At 42.3% G+C, this 20,166-nt stretch overlaps 1 protein-coding gene across 1 annotated transcript in view; it reads right to left on the bottom strand.

Annotated features, from left to right (window-relative positions):
* Positions 1–20,166, bottom strand: part of PARP4 (poly(ADP-ribose) polymerase family member 4) — a 94,972-nt gene that overhangs the window by 30,634 nt on the left and 44,172 nt on the right. Inside the window, exons 18-28 of the mRNA XM_017852323.1 lie at positions 12,666–12,830; positions 11,965–12,011; positions 11,738–11,816; positions 9,352–9,487; positions 8,439–8,440; positions 8,031–8,226; positions 6,598–6,665; positions 5,404–5,591; positions 3,771–3,870; positions 926–1,096; positions 590–670 (exon numbers count right to left, since the gene is read on the bottom strand). Coding sequence (XP_017707812.1) covers positions 590–670; positions 926–1,096; positions 3,771–3,870; positions 5,404–5,591; positions 6,598–6,665; positions 8,031–8,226; positions 8,439–8,440; positions 9,352–9,487; positions 11,738–11,816; positions 11,965–12,011; positions 12,666–12,830 — 1,233 coding nt within the window. The remainder of the gene's footprint in view (positions 1–589; positions 671–925; positions 1,097–3,770; positions 3,871–5,403; positions 5,592–6,597; positions 6,666–8,030; positions 8,227–8,438; positions 8,441–9,351; positions 9,488–11,737; positions 11,817–11,964; positions 12,012–12,665; positions 12,831–20,166) is intronic.

Genomic DNA, 20,166 nt, shown 5'->3' with positions numbered 1-20,166 from the left:
GGCACTATTCACAATAGCAAAGACTTGGAATCAACCCAAATGTCCATCAGTGACAGACTGGATTAAGAAAATGTGGCACATATACACCATGGAATACTATGCAGCCATAAAAAAGGATGAGTTCATGTCCTTTGTAGGGACATGTATGCAGCTGGAAACCATCATTCTCAGAAAACTATCGCAAGAACAGAAAACCAAACCGCGCATGTTCTCACTCACAGGTGGGAACTGAACAATGAGAACACTTGGATACAGGAAGGGGAATATCACACACTAGGGCCTATTGTGGGGAGGGGGTAGTGGGGAGGGATAGCATTAGGAGTTATACCTAATGTAAATGATGAATTAATGGGTGCAGCACACCAACATGGCACATGTATACATATGTAACAAACCTGCACATTGTGCACATGTACCCTAGAACTTAAAGTATAATAAAAAAAAAAAAAGAAAGTAAGTTTACGAATTTGTGTTGGACTGCATTCAAAGCTGCCGTGGGTTGGACAAGCTTGACATGGAGCATTACATATGGAAATATAACATCATAACTTTCAAACAATGGGTCGATAGTTTAGGTTTTGAATCTTACAGTTCCAGTTGTCTTCTGAAGCTCAGTAGTTGACACCATTGTACAAAATTCTTTCTCTTGAATTAGTGCGCACAGAGTTGCCTGAAATGGGAAAAAAAAAATAAATTCCTCATTAGCCTTTCCACTCTGCAGTGTCTTGGTTTAACAGAAATTCTTTTGGTGATTTCGTCTCCCCTTTCAATAAAAATTAGAAGCCTCCCCAAAGCCCTGGCTAACCACCAGCTATGTTCCCAGAAGAAGAAAATCTGCTGGTAAGAAGGGGAGGGAAGAAGACAGAAAAAAAATAGCAAAATATATTGGTCTGCCCATAGAATAACAACCTCTGCGCCTTCTTACCTGTGTGCAGTGAGGAATGAATCCGTAGACAAGGAGTCGATCGTTGTGAAACAAGGACGGCACCTGGGCTGGGGCCTGCAGGGCCTCAGGCGCATCTGGGTTGAGTTGCTGCCATTTGACCGAGACAGAGTGGCAGCTTGGAGAACATAGCCTAGTCATTTGGTCTTCTATCTGTTTATAAAAGAGGAATTATTTCTCTTTCAATGCTCCATCCAGCAAATAGTTACTTCACATTTAAAACAAAGTATACATTCAATTATTTGGGAATTTTATAACTCTTCAGTACTTTCTCTCCCTCCTGCTACAGGGCACTTTCCCAAAAAGATTTTAAACATAATTTTATTTTATTTTGTTTATTTTATTTTGAGATGGAGTCCTCCTCTGTCACCTAGACTGGAGTGCAGTGGCACAATCTTGGCTCACTGCAACCTCCGCCTCCCAGGTTCAAGTGATTTTCCTGCCTCAGCTTCCCAAGTAGCTGGGACTACAGGCGTGTGGCACCACACCCGGCTAATTTTTGTATTTTTAGTAGAGATGGCGTTTCACCATGTTGCCCAGGTTGGTCTCGAACTCCTGACCTCAGGTGATCCACCTGAGCCTCCCAAAGTGCTGGGGTTATAGGCATGAGCCACCATGCCCAGCTAGAATTTTAAATAATAGCATGATCACATCCTTTACATTTACAAAGCAACCTGAAATTATTCCATTAGCTAATTACTAATGTGCAACCTTGGTAAGAGTAGATTCCAGTACTGGAATAGATATTTCTCCAAAGAAGATACACAAAAGCCAACAAGTGCATGAAAAGATGCTTGACGTCACTAGTCATAAGGGAAGTGCAAATCAGAACCACAGTGAGGTTCCATTTCACACCCAGTGGGATAGTTGTTATTAAAAAAACAAGTGCTGGCTGGGTAGAGTGGCTCATGCCTGTAATCTCAGCACTTTGGGAGGCCAAGGCACACAAAACTGCTTGAGCTTGGGATTCGAGACCAGCCTGGGCCCATGGCGAAACCCTGTCTCTACAAAAAATACAAAAAATTAGCCAGGTGTGGTGGTGTGGACCTGCAGTCCCACCTACTTGGGGGATGAGGGAAGAAGATGGCTTGAGACCAGGATGTCAGGGCTGTAGTGAGCCAAGGTTGCACCACTGCATTCCAGCCTGGGTGACAAAGTGATACCCTGTCTCAAAAAACACCAACAGCAAACAAAAACCAAACAAACAAATAAAAAACAATAGGAAAAAAGTGGCGGCATACGTCTGTAGTCCCAGTTACTCTGGAGGCTGAGGTGGGAAGATCACTTGAGCTCAGGAAGTCAAGGCTGTGGTGAGCTATGATTGCACCACTGCACTCCAACCTAGATGACCGAGCAACACTGTGTCTCAAAAACCAAAACAAACCAAAGAAAAGCCAATTGATTTCAGTCAATATGGAAAAGAAAGGAATGATGAGTGTTGGTGAGGATGTGGAAAAACTGGAATGCTGGTGCACTGGTGGTGGGAATGTAAAATGATGCAGCTGCTATGGAAGACAGCATGGCAATTCCCCAAAAAACTAAACATAGAACGACCATGTGATCCAGCAATCCCACACTACGCACGTATCCAGAATTGAAAGCAGACTCACACAGACACTTGTATACCAATGGTCATAGCAGCATTATTCACAATAGCCAAAGGACAGAAAGAACCCCAGTGTCCACTGATAGGTGAACGGATAAGCAAAATGTGGTCTCTCCATACAATGGAATATTATTCAGCTTTAAAAAGAAGGGAAATTCTGACACATGCTACAACATAGATGGATGTTAAAAACATCATGCTAAGTGAAATAAGCCAGACATAAATGAACAATGTCCTATAACTCCACTTATATGAGATACTCAGAATAGGCAAAGTCACAGAGACGGAACATACAGTCGTGGTTAGCAGGCGCTGGGTGTAGGAGGGAAGTGGAGTTACTGTTTCATGAGTACGTAGTTTCTGTTTGGGCCGATGAAATAGTTGGAAGACAGTGATGGTTGCACAGCCTTGTGAATGCAGCTAATACCACTCAATTGTACACTGAAAAATGGTTAAAATGGCTGGGCGTGGTGGCTCACGCCTGGAATCCCAGCACTTTGGGAGGCCGAGGTGGGCAGATCACAAGGTCAGGATATCGAGACCATCCTGACTAACACGGTGAAACCCCTTCTCTACTAAAAATACAAAAAAATTAGCCGGGCTTGGTGGCGGGCGCCTCTAGTCCCAGCTAGTCGGGAGGCTGAGGCAGGAGAATGGCTCAAACCTGGGAGGCGGAGCTTGCAGTGAGCCGAGATGGTGCCACTGCACTCCAGCCTGGGCGACAGAGCGAGACTCTGTCTCAAAAAAAAAAAAAAACATACGTGTGCATGTGTCTTTATAGCAGCATGATTTATAATCCTTTGGGTATATACCCAACATGGCACAAGTATACATATGTAACAAACCTGCACGTTATGCACATGTACCCTAGAACTTAAAGTATAATAAAATAAAAAAAAATAAAAATCAAAGTTTAAAATGCTAAATTTTATCATAATAAGGAAAATTAATTTCAGCAAAACATATTCAATAATTCACTTAAAAACATCAGTCCATTATTTTTAAGGCAGAAATCAAACTATGAGCTGGGAGAATGACCTGCTGAGGAACTCCTGTGTTCCCACTGGTGCCGTCCTGAGGCAGGGCTCACACCTGTGGCAGCACTTGCCTCTTTACAGCTCCCCTCGCACTCAAGGAAACACAGATGTTCCTATTTCTTAGCCTTGGAAGAATGTGAGATTTCCAAATGTAAATATAACACCAGATGTTTAAAAAACATACCTGTTTTCTCCAACTGTGCTTGGATTTTGCATTAAAATATTCAAATACTCCGGCACCACACTGGGACAAAATCCTTAGGATGTGACGATTTGCTGTAGGACTGATTACATTTCACATGTTTTAATTTTTAAGACACTGGAGAAATATTTTTGAAGTACATGTTAACAGTGTTGAGAAAGCTCACAGCTCAATAGGAGAGACGTGGCGTGGGGAAGAATGTATTCGTGTGTAGCTGAGGTTAAACAGAGAGAGATAATAGGAGGAAACATCTGAAAGTCTGGCTAATTTAAGCTCCCATCTATCAGAGGACTGACTTGTCCTTCAAACAGAAAAAAAGTTGAAATTCTTGACTTTCGGTTCACTGAGGGAGGGAGTAGTTGACTCTAAAAACAACCCTATAAGGTATCAGAATGTTGACAAAGATATCAACTTAATTTCCATCAATAACAATATTGCCTGAATCTGATCCCAAAGGCCTAGAGCTGGCAAAGACTGAATAAAGTCTACCTCTTAAAATCTGATACATATCAACATAGCAAAAGGCATAAAGAAGCAACTGTCACTCCAGCAAAGGGCATCTCTGCCATTTAAATGACAAGTGCCCTATTACTTTTCTCTCTACAACAATTCTACAACTCTCAAGAGCTCCTTGCTTAGAGAAGTTCCTCCTGAAATATTAAAGAAAAGATCAATTATTTTTCAGAAAAGAGCTTATGAAAATAATTTCCAAGATGTTTTTCAACCTATGGATAAAGACTGGACTTGTCTTTACCCTCCATATTAACTGGTGATGATCGTAACATTGACTAGAAGATCCTTAACATGGGTTACTGGTAGTTATAGCTTCTGTCCGTTAGCAGCCCGGTGAGGTCTGCCTGGAGGTCATGTGCTCTCAGCACGAGTCCAGCACAGCCAGTGAGGACATGTGCCCAGGCCAGTGGGACAAGCTAGAGATATGGATTCTTTTTTTTTTTTTGAGACAGAGTCTGGCTCTGTCGCCCAGGCTGGAGTGCAGTGGCTGGATCTCAGCTCACTGCAAGCTCCGCCTCCCGGGTTCCCGCCATTCTCCTGCCTCAGCCTCCCAAGTAGCTGGGACCACAGGTGCCCGCCACCACGCCTGGCTAGTTTTTTGTATTTTTTATAGTAGAGACGGGGTTTCACCATGTTAGCCAGGATGGCCTCGATCTCCTGACCTTGTGATCCGCCCATCTCGGCCTCCCAAAGTGCTGGGATTACAGGCTTGAGCCACCGCGCCCGGCCTAGATATGGATTCTTATGCTAAATAATAACATCTAATATCGATTTGGTGCTTTTTGGGTCAGTTGTGTTCTGAGTGCTTTCTATGTATGAGTTCATTTATTCCTCAGCAACCCTAGGACGTAGGTATTTTCATGATCATCTTGGTTTTACAGATGAGAGGTTAAGGAACTTGCCCCAGGTCACACAGCTGATGAGTGGCCAACCCAGGTTCTGAGACTTAGGCAGTCTGGCTGGGAGCCCGGAGCCCCATCCCTCTGTGCTGTAAGGCTTCTGTACTCTAGTGTCAGCTTCCAAGCTTGCAAGAGTTCTGTGCAGGCCAACAAGAAGACCTCCCCGTGGGTCTGGACTGTGTGACCAGCTCTCCGAGACTCACCCGATACCGCAGGCGAATAACCTGGTGTAGGGGCGGCTCCTCTTCACCAGCTGCAACGTCAGGCTCTCGTCCTGGAGGTGCCCATCAGATACCAGGAGGATGTTCCGTGACCCTCGAGCCGGGTACAATAAGCTAAGATATCGGAGCGTTTTCCAGAAGTCTGTGTTCCCCATGGTAGGTGTGGCCGACTGGAGGAAATTAAGTGAAAGATTATGTTCTCCTTGTTGGATAGAGTCACCATTTGCTGTCATCACTGACACATCTAAGGACAGTGTAGAGAGATAGTGACACTGAAAATATTTTCTTTCGCTAATTATACACTTGTGAAACAACTAAACGTATGTCCTTTTAGTTTATTTGATGTCACGCAGTAGCTGTAATATTATCACCTCATGCTTATTTGATTTTTTACAGTTTCCAGAGGACTATGACGTCTACGGGAAGAAATGTCCCATCCAATCAGCCCTGGATTTGCCAGTCTGGCTGAGGCAGCTGGTCAGTCTCAGCTTGCTCAATTTTATTATTATTTTATTTTCTTTCTTTCTTTTTTTTCTTTGAGATGGAGTCTCACTCCGTCATTGCCCAGGCTGGAGTGCAGTGGCACATTCTCGGCTCGCTGCAACCTCCACTTCCTGGGTTCACGTGATTCTCCTGCCTCATCCTCCCAAGTGGCTGGGATTACAGGTGTCTGCCACCACACCTGGCTCATTTTTTGTATTGTAAATAGAGATGAGGTTTCACCATGTTGCCCAGGTTGGTCTCGAATTCCTGACCTCAGGTGATCCACAAGCCTTGGCCTCCCAAAGTGCTGAGATTACAGGTGTGAGCCAACACGCCCAGCATTTCTTTTCTCTCTCTTTTTTTTTTTTTAAATCTCAACCCTTTTAGATGAAGCTGGCTGCATTTTAAGAGGAAAAAAAACAAAGGACAGAAGAAAACTTCTCAAAGCTGTTAATGCTAGTTGCATTAGGGTGGTAGGACACGGGTGGATTTTTTCTTTCTGTTCTTTTAATTTCCAATTTTCCTTAATGAGTTTATTATCATTTTAATTAATGAAATAAAGACCCCACCAATATACAAAAACCACAGGACTAGGGGTGCTCTGATGGTGGTTTGAGGGGCCTAAGCCCTGGAGGTCCCCCTAAAGCGTGGTAGGAAAAGACCCAAGAGATACAGGAAGCCTCTTGCACTCACCATGATGAACTCTGTTGCCGCAATATTGCTTGTGATATGCTTAGGATACGAAAATAACTCCTTGTAACCTGTGTAATAAGATCAGCATGAGGTGCCGCTTCCACACGTTCACTTGCTTGACCACTAACAAACAATAATGTTACTTCATACCATCACGGCTGTTGTAAAGGATGTTATATATTTATGTGTGTACCTTTCTTTTTAGAAAACTGATAATTTTAACATACAAAAGATTCACCACAGGCCAGGCATGGTGGCTCATGCCTGCAATCCCAGCACTTGGGGAGGCCAATGTGGGTGGATCACCTGAAGTCAGGAGTTCAAGACCAGCCCTGGTCAACATGGTGAAACCCTGTCTCTGCTAAAAATACAAAAATTAGCTGGGTGTGGTGGTGGGCACCTGTAATCCCAGCCACTGGTGAGGCTGAGGCCAGGAGGCAGAGGTTGCAGTGAGCTGAGATGGCACCACCGCATTCCAGCCTGGGCAACAAAGCAAGACTCTGTCTCAAAAAAAAAAAAAAAAAAAATTCACCACAGTATTTTTCTAAATAATACATCATAGAGCATTCAAACTGTGGTGCTTTACTATGCAAAATGTTCAGTCGAATTCCATGTGTACACGCAGATCGCTTGTGCAAAGGTGCAGGGCATTGCAATGGCCTGAGTAGCTTGGCCGCTGGAAGGCCACAGTCTCTGCTCATGCCCTTTGCACTCCCCATGCTTATCCGACCTCGGTCCCAGCAGCAGCAGCAGACTGCATCTCTGGGGAAAAGGGGCTGGGCCTTCTGCTGGATGGCACAGAGGATGAGAATCAATAGGACAGGACTGTCCCCTCAGTCCACTCTACGCACCTCTCATCCCCGAGGTGCTGCCTTCTGGTGGCTGAGACGTCCCTGGGCCCTACCTGGAGGGTGGCACTACCTCTCTTCTAGCGGTGCTGGCTGGATGCTTCCTGAGACCATTCCTTACAGATTTTCTATGACTGTGCTGATGGCAAATGTTTTGTCCTTAGACTTGGGACCTCCTACTCAACAGACCAAGGGTTTTGCATTTGGTTCAGCTGCTAATGACAACAGTAGCATTTATAGCTCACTTACTGTGGAACAGGCACAGTTTAAAAATCCTTTACATATATTAGCTCAATCCTCCTCACAGCAACACTGAGCTAGGGACAATTATCCTCAGATGGCAGATGAGGAAACGGAGGCACCAGAAGTTCAAGTAGCACACCCAAGGTGACACACAGAGCCTGTGAGTGGTACAGCTAGAATCTGGACCTAGGGGGTCCAGCTCCAGAGCTCTTGTTCTTCAGTTTCATACTAGGCTGCTCCTCACTGCATAGGCAGGGTCAGGCACCCACAGCTGTCAGTTCTACAGAGCGTGATTCACATGTGGGGGAAGCACACGCAGGACCAGGGCCAAAGCACACTCACCTGTGCCGAACTGGATAATGTTTACTTTTTGCTTCTCACCCACCAAGGACAGCGCATGCAAGGCAATTTGCTTGGCTTGCAAAAATGTCACACCCTCCATGGAACTGGAGCAGTCGAGACAAATAATCACTTCACTCTCATTGGCTAGGTCAGGGAGGTCGACATCAAGATCGGGTTGAAAGACAAGCATGCAAGCCTGAAAGGAGAAAGAAGGTGCTGGACTGGAGCTTCTTGTCACTTCAACTGGAAAAGGTCTACTTAGAAAACTCCAAAACTTTCTAGTGAGGTAAACCTAATGCTATAAAAACAGAAAGAATAAGATGTAATTAACAACAAGATGGCCTACTAGGAGTTCCAATCAAAAGTAGAATGTTAGAGCTGGGAGTTTCCAATGGAGAAGACATAAACTTCTGAGAGGTCAAGAATTAATATCTGAAAAATCATATAGCATCAACATTATAGAACAAATATATATATACACATACGTATATCTCATACACACTATTCTAAGAGGAATATACAAAAGCCATTGTGATTACTAAAATACACACACATACCTTTTGTTCCATTAATTAACCAATACTTAACTACTATCACGTAAGTTTCCTTTTTTTTTTTTTTGAGACAGGGTCTCCCTCTGTTGTCCAGGCTGGCATGCAGTGGCACGATCACAGTTCACTTTAACCTTAACCTCCTGGACTCAAGCGATCGCCCTGCCTCAGCCTCCTGAGAAGCTGAAACCACAGGTGTGTGTGACCACATCTGGCTAATTTTTTTTCTTAATTTTTTATAGAGACAAGGTCTCACCATGTTTCCCAGCCTGGTTTCAAACTCCTGGGCTCAAGTGATCCACCTGCCTTGGCCTCCCAAAGTGCTGGGATTACAGGTGTAAGCCACTACACCTGGCCTAAGTTTCTATTTTCATTTTAACTTAGGAAGAGACTCTTTGTCACAGCCACACAAAATCTTATTACCAACCACAAGTAATTGCTTATTTGTTTTTCCAGTATCAGTATTTTAAAAGTATAAAAAGTATACAGAATACCCAACGTAATGTCTGATAGAACATGTTCTTTTGGTGGAGCTTAAGGTAAAAATGCCAATATGTACAGGCAAATCATCCATATGAGGGTTTTGGACGAAACGTCAGAAGTTTGGAATACTTGATATCATAAATATTTTTAGTTGTAGAATCTTGGGATGTGAGAGTTCATTTTGTAATGCTAGTTTTTCAAGACAATCAATAATTTGCAAGTTTAACCAACTTATTCTGAAACGTTTTTTCAATAGCATCTCCTATTTCTAAGTAAAAGGAGTATACCTCGCTTTCTTTTCTGGATGTTTTCAACCCACATTCTTGGGAGATAGGCATCAGACAAACCGATGTGGAGAGAAAATCCACTGCTGTCTAATGAGCTGCCTTCCATGGTGCTAATGACAGCTTTGCAGTCTGTACGCTGCAAAACAAACAGCACCACAACAAAGTGAGTAATGGATTAACACCATATTAGCAGTCTGCACTTACCTGTCATGGAGCAAACCCTTGCATAGCTTACATAACTCTATTAAGAATCAACAAAGTAGTGGTAAATTCCAAAATAATGAAATGTAGGCTGGGTGCGGTGGCTAATGCCTGTAATCTCAGCGTTTTGGGAGGCCGAGGCGGGTGGATCACCTGAGGTCAGGAGTTTGAGGCCAGCCTGGCGAAACCCTGTCTCTACTAAAAATACAAAAAATTAGCCGGGCGTGGTGGCGGGCGCCTGTAATCCCAGCTACTCAGGAGGCTGAGGTAGGAGAATCGCTTGAACCCAGGAGGTGGAGGTTGCAGTGAGCCAAGATCACACCCCTGCATTCCAGCCTGGGTAACAAGAGCAAAACTCCGTCTAAAAAAAAAAAAACCACACACACACAAAACAAAACAAAAAAACCAAAATAACAAAATGCAGGTTTTAGAAGACCATGAGCATATCAGTCACCCTTCTGCAATCCGAAGGTTGATTCACACAGTCAAATTTAGGTACGTGTGAGACAGTCTCAAGCCCCGGATCCAAAGATTATAGATCTGCCCATTCAGTTAGACTTATCTGGGTATAGCAGACGGCACATCAGATAATTAAAACCTAGAAGACTAATATAGAAAATTCAACGGAAATCTCAGAATTATACCTTATGTGTATATTTTATTTTCATGAATATAAAAAAGCTGTTGAAAATGTAAATAAGCCTTACAACAACAAATGCAAAGGCGTGTGCTCGAGTGTGACATGACCACAAAGTCTCTCCACTCCTGTGTGCGTGCCCCTTTGCAATGTGACTCTTGAAGTTCCTCCTGCCTCGAGGGAGCAGCTATATTTTCACCCTTGAAACTGGAGTTGGTCATAGGACTTGCTGGGGTCGATGATATGTTGGCAGATGAGATACAAGTAGGGGCGTGAAAAGCGCCCATGCAACGGGGCTGGCACTCTCTTGTTGCTACTGAGGACTCCTCCAACATTATGTAGTGGCTCACGCCTATAATCCCAGCACTTTGGGAGGCCAAGGTGGGTGAATCACCTGAGGTCAGGAGTTCGAGACCAGCCTGGCCAACATGGGAAACCCTGTCTCTACTAAAAATAGAAAATTTAGCTGGGTGTGGTGGCGGGCACCTGTAGTTCCAGCTACTCAGGAGGCTGAGGCACAAGAATCGCTTGAACCCGGGAGGCGGAGGTTGCAGTGGGCTGAGATCGTACCACTGCACTCCAGCCTGGGTGAGAGAGTAAGACTCTGTCTCAAAAAAAAAAGAAAGGCACTGCAGAAAGGCACAAGAGACAGGAACTTTTTTTTTAATACAACAAAATTTCTCAGAACTGAAGACCACCAGTTACATACAATGAATGAAAATCATATTATTATGAAATTTCAGAATATCAGAGATAAAGAGAAGGTCTGGAATTCCTGCAGAATTCTAAAAAGGAAAATAGGCTGGGTGTGGTGGCTCACACCTGTAATTCTAACACTTCGGGAAGCCAAAGCAAAAAGGATCTCATGAGCCCAGGAGTCTGAGATAAGCCTGGGCAACATGGTGAGACCCTGCCTCTACAATCTTTTTTATTTTTTTTTCATTAGCCAGGTGTGGTGGCACAGGCCTGTAGCCCTAGCTACTCAGGAGCCTGAAGCAGGAGGATTGTTTGAGCCAAGGAGGTCAAGGATGAAGTGAGCCACGACTGCACCATTGTACTCTAGTCTGGGTGACAGAGCAAGACCCTGTCTCAAAAAACAAAACAAACAAAAAAACTCATCATAATATTAATCATTTCTTGGCTCAGTGGTAAACATCATTACATAACAAACACTGACTACTGTGAAACAGGTCTTTTGGAATAAAGGGGAGAGGAAAAGTAGGGAGTGAGGTGGGTGGAGGGGGCAAGAGCTACACATCCAACTTCCATAACAGGAAGTCAAAAGATAATTTCTGAAACAGGTGAATCAAGAAAATCATTAAAATTAATATTTAAAATTGGAGGCAAAATCAAAGAAACACCTCAAATATTCCAAGGGATTCACTGTCTCTGGAAACTGGTCTGGGGAGAATCAGGGGCAGGACTGCTGCTTCTTGTTAGAAGCTTTAGTTAGCATTATTTCACTTTGAAACCACGTGCATGCATTGCTTTGATAAGATAAAAGTAGTGTTAAAATAAGAGCTCTTAACAAATCCAAGATGCACTAACCTTTTGTTTCAGTTCATGCGTATCACTGAAAATGAATTCAATCACATACGGCATCTCAAGAGACACAGTCAAAGAGAAGCTACCAAAAATGAAGAGAAAGTTGTCTCAGTCTACGATCTTAAGTTTCTATCTGAAGTTATTTCAAACAATTCTAAATGGAAATTTAAACCAGAAAACTAATATACATTGAATGATTAATTGACAGGTTTTATATTTTAGGTACTAACCTTTGCTTTGTTCCTATTTCTTTTATACAAATCTTCTCTACTGTATCCTGTTAAAAGAAAAACATATTTGTATAACTAAGCATATATTAAGTTTCACAATGAGACTCTAAACTGAATGTAATCTTGGCAAGGCCACAACTGTCAGCAAGACAGCTGGTTTCACTTTCAAGTAGGGAAACACAGGAAGTTTGCTCACGGAATGACAGGAACTTCTAAAATACAACTGACCATTTTGACAGAGATTTAAAACTCTACATGTCTGTGTGCATACACACACACACACACACACACATTTTATACATGTGCTGTACATACAAAGTAGGAAGTTTGGAGGGATATACCAAAGCATTAACTAGTAGCTATCTCTGGGCGATAGGATAAAGGATGGTTTTAATTTTCTTATTTTGGCTTATTTGTATTCTCTGTGCTTACCTAGTTCTTCATGATGAACATGCACTACAGATATAACATTTTTTGAGTGATTAAGCAGAATAAAAATATGCTTATTGATATCTGTATCTTTTATTCTTTTCACTTTATGCACATAATGTATCTAAATGCATAAATGTCAGTAAAATTGACTTGATGCCTAAAAGATTATTTTATATGTTTTTCTCCCCATGCATAAATTCCTCCACAGCTCTCCACCACCCTCCCTCGACTGCCGCCAAAATGCTTCTTCAAATCTTATGCGTACAAACCTGAAGGTTTTCATTCAAAGCCTTGTCCTGTTGCCAGGGCGCTACGGTGGCGGGCATGAAAAAGACACCAACAGTGCCCAGGATGCTGAGTTCTGTGATGTAGGTAATTTTTATAAGAACCTTAGCCTTAGGGGGTAAGTTTCCAACACTTACAATAAAAACGTCCTGAAACAGAAACATGACTTAGTGTGCAACTTGAAAGCATACCCATTATATGCCAGCTAACTCCATGTACTTCTTAAGAAACTTGAATGACAACCTGCCAAGTTCTTCCTCAGAAAACAGTAATAAAACCTAAAAGACACATTGGTGGGGCTAACGGTGAATCCTGAAGCCATTCACCAGTGGTGGGAACAGGGTGATGTCCGTGGCAGGCAGACGGAGAGGGGCCCCCTTAGCAGCTGAACTGGGAAGAGGCACTCATGGACTCTGCCCCAGGGGGCTCTGATGTGTGAGCTCCCTGCACGGGTGGGCCCTGCTGCACAGACAGCCTCCACAAAGCCCTTTCTTGAAGACCCTCCCTGACCTCCATGGCACCCAACACCACTTTTGCCAGAAGGTGCAGAACAGGGCAGTTTTTTCTAAGCTTGGCCCTTGCTTAATTATTTTACCCTATGGTAATTTCTCATGTTATTTTTATTTATGTTTTAGAGACAGGATCTTGCTCCGTCATCCAGGTTGGAGGGCAGTGGTGCAGTCATAGCTTAATGTAGCCTTGAAACCCCAGGTCTAAGCCATCCCCCTAAGTAGCTGGGACTACAGACACCCACCACCATGCCTGGCTGATTTTTAAATAGTTTCGTACAGATGGGTTTGCCCAGGCTGGTCTCAAACTCCAGGCCTCAAGTGACCCACCTTGTGCTCCCAAAGTGCTGGGATTACAGGTGTGAGCTACCACACCCAGACTATCATGTTAATTTTTTTTTTTTTTTTTTTTGAGACGGAGTCTGGCTCTGTCTCCCAGGCTGGAGTGCAGTGGCCGCATCTCAGCTCACTGCAAGCTCCGCCTCCCGGGTTTACGCCATTCTCCTGCCTCAGCCTCCCGAGTAGCTGGGACTACAGGCACCCGCCACCACGCCCGGCTAGTTTTTTGTATTTTTTAGTAGAGATGGGGTTTCACCATGTTAGCCAGGATGGTCTCAATCTCCTGACCTCGTGATCCGCCCGCCTGGGCCTCCCAAAGTGCTGGGATTACAGGCTTGAGCCACCGCACCCGGCCATCATGTTATTTTTTAATAAAAAGTCTTCAGCTTTCTTTTAATGGGATGTTGATAATCACTATACAAGGCGGCAACCCCATGACTAGCTAGTGCAGAAAAAAGAGGCTAGATACATTTTTTTCTGATAACTACGCAGAGATTCTCTCAACATCCCCAACTGTGTTCACCATTCTAATTGACCACACTATCATGAAAATTTTCTATATTTAGATTAGGATTAATTTAGGCTTAAAGGTTAAATTGTTACTTTTGACATCAAAGACATCCATTTACAGGATGGAAATAAATAATAAAGAGGTGATTATTAAATACTTAATGGTGCTGGCCCTTAAAAGAAATGTATGTATAAACACCTGGGGTTCATTTGAGAGACTGCCACTTAATACAGTGGGATTGCAGTTATGTTTCTGGGTAGGATATAGATGGATGCAGATAATGTCACTTCTGTTATAACACACCAGGCAATCTACGAAATCATAACTTGTCTTGAACGCATCAACCAAGAGAACTGAGTTCCAAAGAGGGGACAGATGGGACACAGGAACTGTGTGAACTCCTCCCGGCTGAGAGTGGGTGAGCTTGCTGGTTTAGAATTGGGAGCTCCTGACCCAAGGGGAGTTTGCATTCTCTCACAGGCATTTCCCCACATCCCCACAGCCTTCCACTGGGCCCACTGGAAAGGCTGGGCAGGGCAGGAGACCAAGGGGGAGCACCTCTCAGTGGAGCAGGTGTGGGGCCACTTCCCTGGATCCTTTCCCCACAGGAAGCAAAAGCCTCCAGCTGCTGGGGGGAGGGGCAGCAAACTCTCACTTCCAGAGCTGCGGGGAAGGGGAAGAAATAAACCAGGGATCGATCAGAAGCCTTCCTTACTAGCCCCGTGCCCAGGTGCTTGAAGAGTTTTCTTCATTTTCTTTTTCTGCTCCACTGCTTCAGAGAGGAACAGCCACCTCCGCATGGGGCAGGGGATGACACCCTCTTAGGCCCAGGACCCTGCACTAGTACAAAGCAGGAGTTGCTACAACTGGAGGAAAGGCAGGAAACTGTCCCTCAAACAACTCTTAACAGACACAAGGCAGAATTTGGCTGCCGCTAAGGTAGGACGACGAACAGAAGTGCTAAGAAGTTCCCACCCTAAGGTCCAGGACTGCAGGCCCTGCCTAAGACTGAGGCTGAACCAGAAGAATGCCCCTGCCCCACCAGGAGCCTCATGCAGCACATCAAGGAACGGCAGCCTAGCACTGGGGGAGGGGAAGAGTGGCTGTAACCACCTCTGTCGGACAGTGTGCAGGGTCTGCTGAAAGCTGGGGGCAGAGAATGAACCTCAATGAGAATAGTTCTGGATCCAGGACCCAAGAGGCACAAGGTAGTGGCAGTCCACCACTAGAGGAATTTGACACCGAGAGTAATAATAACAACAGAGAGTAATGATAACAACAGCAGAACTCAAACTCAGCTCTTCAACCCCTTCACCTCTTCAACCCCTACACTAGTCTGAAAGAACAGGAGTTGCCATTTCTGGGCATAAATGCCATTTATTTCAGTCTCTCTTCTTCTTTTACGCACAATGTCCAACATTCAATCACAAATTCCAAAATACACACATTTTTAAAAAGCAAGGAAAAAATGACCCAATGTCAAGGTAAAGCAATTAACAGGCAGATCCAGAGATAACCATGACACTGCAACAGACAGGACTGTGATTAATATATGAAAAAACATACAGAAAACATGAGGAATACATATGAATAGATGGAACCTTTCATTAGAGAGACTGAATTATATTTTTAAATGTCAAAAATGCTAGAAACAAATACACTATCAAAGTTGAAGGATTTGACAAGCCTATCAGCTGACTGACAATAGCTGAGAAAAGAATGAATGAACTTGAAGCTAGGTCAATAAAATTATCCAAAATAAAACGCAACAAGAAATAAAAGTGAAAACACAGAGCTCCAAAAGCTGTGGTGCAACATCAAATATGGTCTAACGTATATGTATTGAAGTCTCAGAAGGAGAAAGAGACAGAGAGAATGAGGGAGAAGAAATATTTCAATAGGTAAGGGTCAAGACTGTCCCAAAATGAATGTGAGACAATCCAAACTCAGAGAAATCCAAGCAAAATAAGCAATACATTTTAAAAATAACATATGCACATCACAGTCAAACCACTGAAAACCAAAGATAAAGAGAATATTGAAGATAGCTTGAGAAAAAAGATACCTTCACATATAGAAGAACAACACAAGAATTAGAGCTGACTTCTGGTCAGAAACCATATAAGCCAGAAGACAATAAAGCAACATAATTAAAATGCTGAAAGGAAAACAATAAACTGTCACCTAGAATCCCATACTCAGCAAAAAAATATTTTTCAAAAATGAAGGTGAAAGATTCTGTGAGATAAAAGAGGAAGGCACTCCTCGCTAGCACACTTGCACTAGAAAAAGAAAATAAAACTTTTGAATAGAAGGAGTATTTCTTTGCATCTATACAAAGAAATGAAGAGCACCAGAAACAGTAAAAATGAGAATAAATGTAGAGACATTTCCCCTTATTTTTAATTGCTTTAAAATATAGTTGATCATCACATAAACAGAACTAAAGACAAAAGCCACATGATTACCTCACTAGACACAGAATAGGTCTTTGTACAATTCAACATCCCTTTATGTTAAAAACTCTCAGTTAACTAGGTATTCATGGAACATATCTCAAAATAATAAGGGCCATTAATGACAAACCCACAGCCAATATCATACTGAATGGTCAAAAGCTAGAAGCATTCCCCTTGAAAACCAGCACGACACAAGGATGCCTTCTCTCACCACTCCTATTCAATATAGTATTCAAAGTTCTGGCCAGGGCAATCAGGCAAGATAAAGAAAATAAAGATTATTCAAATAGGAAGAGAGGAAGTCAAACTACCTCTGTTTGCAGATGACAAGATCGTATATCTAGAAAACCCCATTGTCTCAGTCCAAAAGCTTCTTAAGCTGATAAGCAACTTCAGCAAAATCTCAGGATACAAAATTAATGTGCAAAAGTCACAAGCATTCCTATACACCAACAGACAAGCAGAGAAGCAAATCATGAATGAACTCCCATTCACATTTGCTACAAAGAGAATAAAACACATAGGAATACAGCTAACAAGGGAAGTGAAGGACCTCTTCAAGGAGAACTATAAACCACTGCTCAAGGTAATCAGAGAGGACACAAACAAATGGAGAAACATCCATGCTCATGGATAGGAAGAATAAACATCATGAAAATGCCCATACTGCCCAAAGTAATGTATAGCTTCAATGCTACTCCCATTAAACTACCATTGACATTCTTCACAGAATTAGAAAACACTAGGTTAAAATTCATACGGAACCAAAAAAGAGCCTGTATAGCCAAGACAATCCTAAGCAAAAAGAACAAAGCTGGAGGCATCACACTACCAGACTTCACACTATACTCTAAGGCTACAGTAAACAAAACACCATGGCACAAGTACAAAAATAGACACATAGACCAACGGAACAGAATAGAAATCTCAGAAGTAACACCACACATCTACAACTGTCTGATCTTCAAAGTTCTGGCCAGGGCAAACCTGACAAAAACAAGCAATGGGGAAAGGATTCCCTATTTAATGAATGGTGCTGGGAAAACTGGCTAGCCACATGCAGAAAATTAAAACTGGACCCCTTCCTTAAACTTACACAAAAAATAATTCAACATGGATTAAAGACTTAAATATAAAACCAAAAACTCTAAAAATTCTAGAAGAAAATCTAGGCAATACCATTCAGGACATAGGCACAGTCAAAGATTTTATGAGGAAAACATCAAAAGCAATTGCAGCAAAAGCAAAAAACTGACAAATGGGATCTAATTAAACTAAAGAGCTTCTGCACAGCAAAACAAACAATCATCAGAGTGACCAGACAACCTACAGAATGAGAGAAAATTTTTGCAATCTATCCATCTGACAAAGGTCTAATATCCAGAATCTACAAGGAACTTAAACACATTTACAAGAAAAAAAACAACCCCATTAAAAAGTGGGCAAAGGACATGAACAGACACTTCTCAAAAAAACACATTTATGTGGCCAAAAAAATAAGAAAAAAAACTCATCACTAATCATTAGAGAAATGCAAATCAAAACCACAATGAGATACCATCTCATGCCAGGCAGAATGGCAATTGTTAAAAAATCAAGAAACAACAGATGCTGGCAAGGCTGTGGAGAAATAGGAATGCTTTTAGTCTGTTGGTGGGAATGTAAATTAGTTCAACCATTGTGGAAGACAGTGTGGTCTTCCTCAAAGACCTAGAACCAGAAATACCATTTGACCCACCAATCCCATTACTAATGGGTATATACCCAGAGGAATATAAATCATTCCATTATAAAGATACATGCACATGTATATTTGTTGCAGCACTATTCACAAAAGCAAAGACATGGAATCAACCCAAATGCCCATCAATGATAGACTGGATAAAGAAAATGTGGTACCTATGTACCATGGAATACCATGCAGCCATAAAAAGGAATGAGACCATGTCCTTTGCAGGAATATGGATGAAACTGGAAGCCATTATCCTCATAAACTAACACAGGAACAGAAAACTAAATGCAGGATGTTCTTACTTACAAGTGGGAGCTGAACAAGGAGAACACATGGACACAGAGAGGGGAACAATACACACTGGGGCTTGTTAGGGGGCTGGGGGAGGGAGAGCATCAGGATAAACAGCTAATGCATGTGGGGCTTAATACCTCGGTGAGGGGTTGACAGGTGCAGCAAACCTCCATGGCACATGTTTACCTATGTAACAAACCTGCATGTCCTGCACATGTATCCCACAACTTAAAAAAAAAAGGATAGTTGAATATATAACAACACATTGTAGGATTTACAATAGATGAAGAAATAAAATACATGACGACAATATCACAAAGGATATGGGAAAAAAGAAATGAACGCATACTGGTTGTAATGTAATGTATTCTGGTTGTAAGGTTCTTATGTATGTAGTAGTATAATATTGTAGGCTGTATGTGGTAAGTTAAAGATGTATATAGTAGTAAACCCTAAAGCAGTGCTGACCAATGTAACTTTCTATGATGATAAAAATGTTCTATCTATGCACTAAGTAATAAGATAGCCACTGGCCACATGAAACATTTTATTTTATACTTAAATGTAAATATCCACATATAATAAGTGGCTACCATATTTAACATATATTTAACATGTGGCTTTAGAGCAACAATCAAAACTTTAATTTTTTTATTTTTTGGGACAGGGTCTCACTTTGTTGCCCAGGCTGTGCAGTGGCGCCATTATGGCTCATTGCGACCTCGACTTCTCGGGCTCAAGTAATCCTCCCACCTCAGCCCCTTAAGTAGCTGGGACTACAGGCATGCATCACCACACCCAGCTAATTTTTGTATTTTTTGTAGATTTGGGGTTTCACCATGTCGCCCAAGCTGGTCTTGAACTCCTGGGCTCAAGTGATCCATCTATCTCAGCCTCCCAAAGTGTTGGGATTACAGGCATGAGCAACCACACCTGGCCAACAATCAAAACTTTTTAAGAGAGATATAACTAGCCGGGTGCGGTGGCTCACGTCTGTAATCCCAGCACTTTGGGAGGCAGAGACAGGAGGATCACTTGAGGTTAGGGGTTTGAGACCAGCCTGGCCAACATGGTGAAACGCTATCTCTACTAAAAATACAAAAATTAGCTGGGTGTCGTGGTGTGTGCCTGCAGTCCCAGCTACTTGGGAGGCTGGGGCAGGAGAATCGCTCAAACTGGGAGGCAGAGGTTGCAGTGAGCCAAAATCACGCCACTGCACTCCAGCCTGGGTGAGAGTGAGACTCTGTCTCAATAAGTAAGTAAGTAAATAAATAAATAAATAAATAAATAAAAGATAGAATTAATAAGCCAATAATGGAGATACAATGGAATCATTTAAAAAACAATACAAGAGAAAGTAGGAAAAGAGAGGGAAAGGAACAAAGAACAAATGGTACAAATAGAAAACAACTAGCAAGATATAATATAAATATATTATATATTTAGATATAATAAATATAAATATATTATATATTTAGATATAATATATATAAATATATATATAATTTAGATATAAATCCGACCAGATTAGTAATTGTATTACATAAAAATGACCTAAACAATACAAAGTGCAGAAACTATCAGATTGGATAAAGCAGCAAAATTCAACAGTATGCTATCTAGATAGTATAGGGTTATGGT

The sequence above is a fragment of the Rhinopithecus bieti genome, unplaced genomic scaffold (genome assembly GCF_001698545.2).
Source record: "Rhinopithecus bieti isolate Rb0 unplaced genomic scaffold, ASM169854v2 scaffold_2247, whole genome shotgun sequence".
Classification (NCBI taxonomy): domain Eukaryota; kingdom Metazoa; phylum Chordata; class Mammalia; order Primates; family Cercopithecidae; genus Rhinopithecus; species Rhinopithecus bieti.
This window is presented reverse-complemented; position numbering and strand designations above follow the sequence as displayed.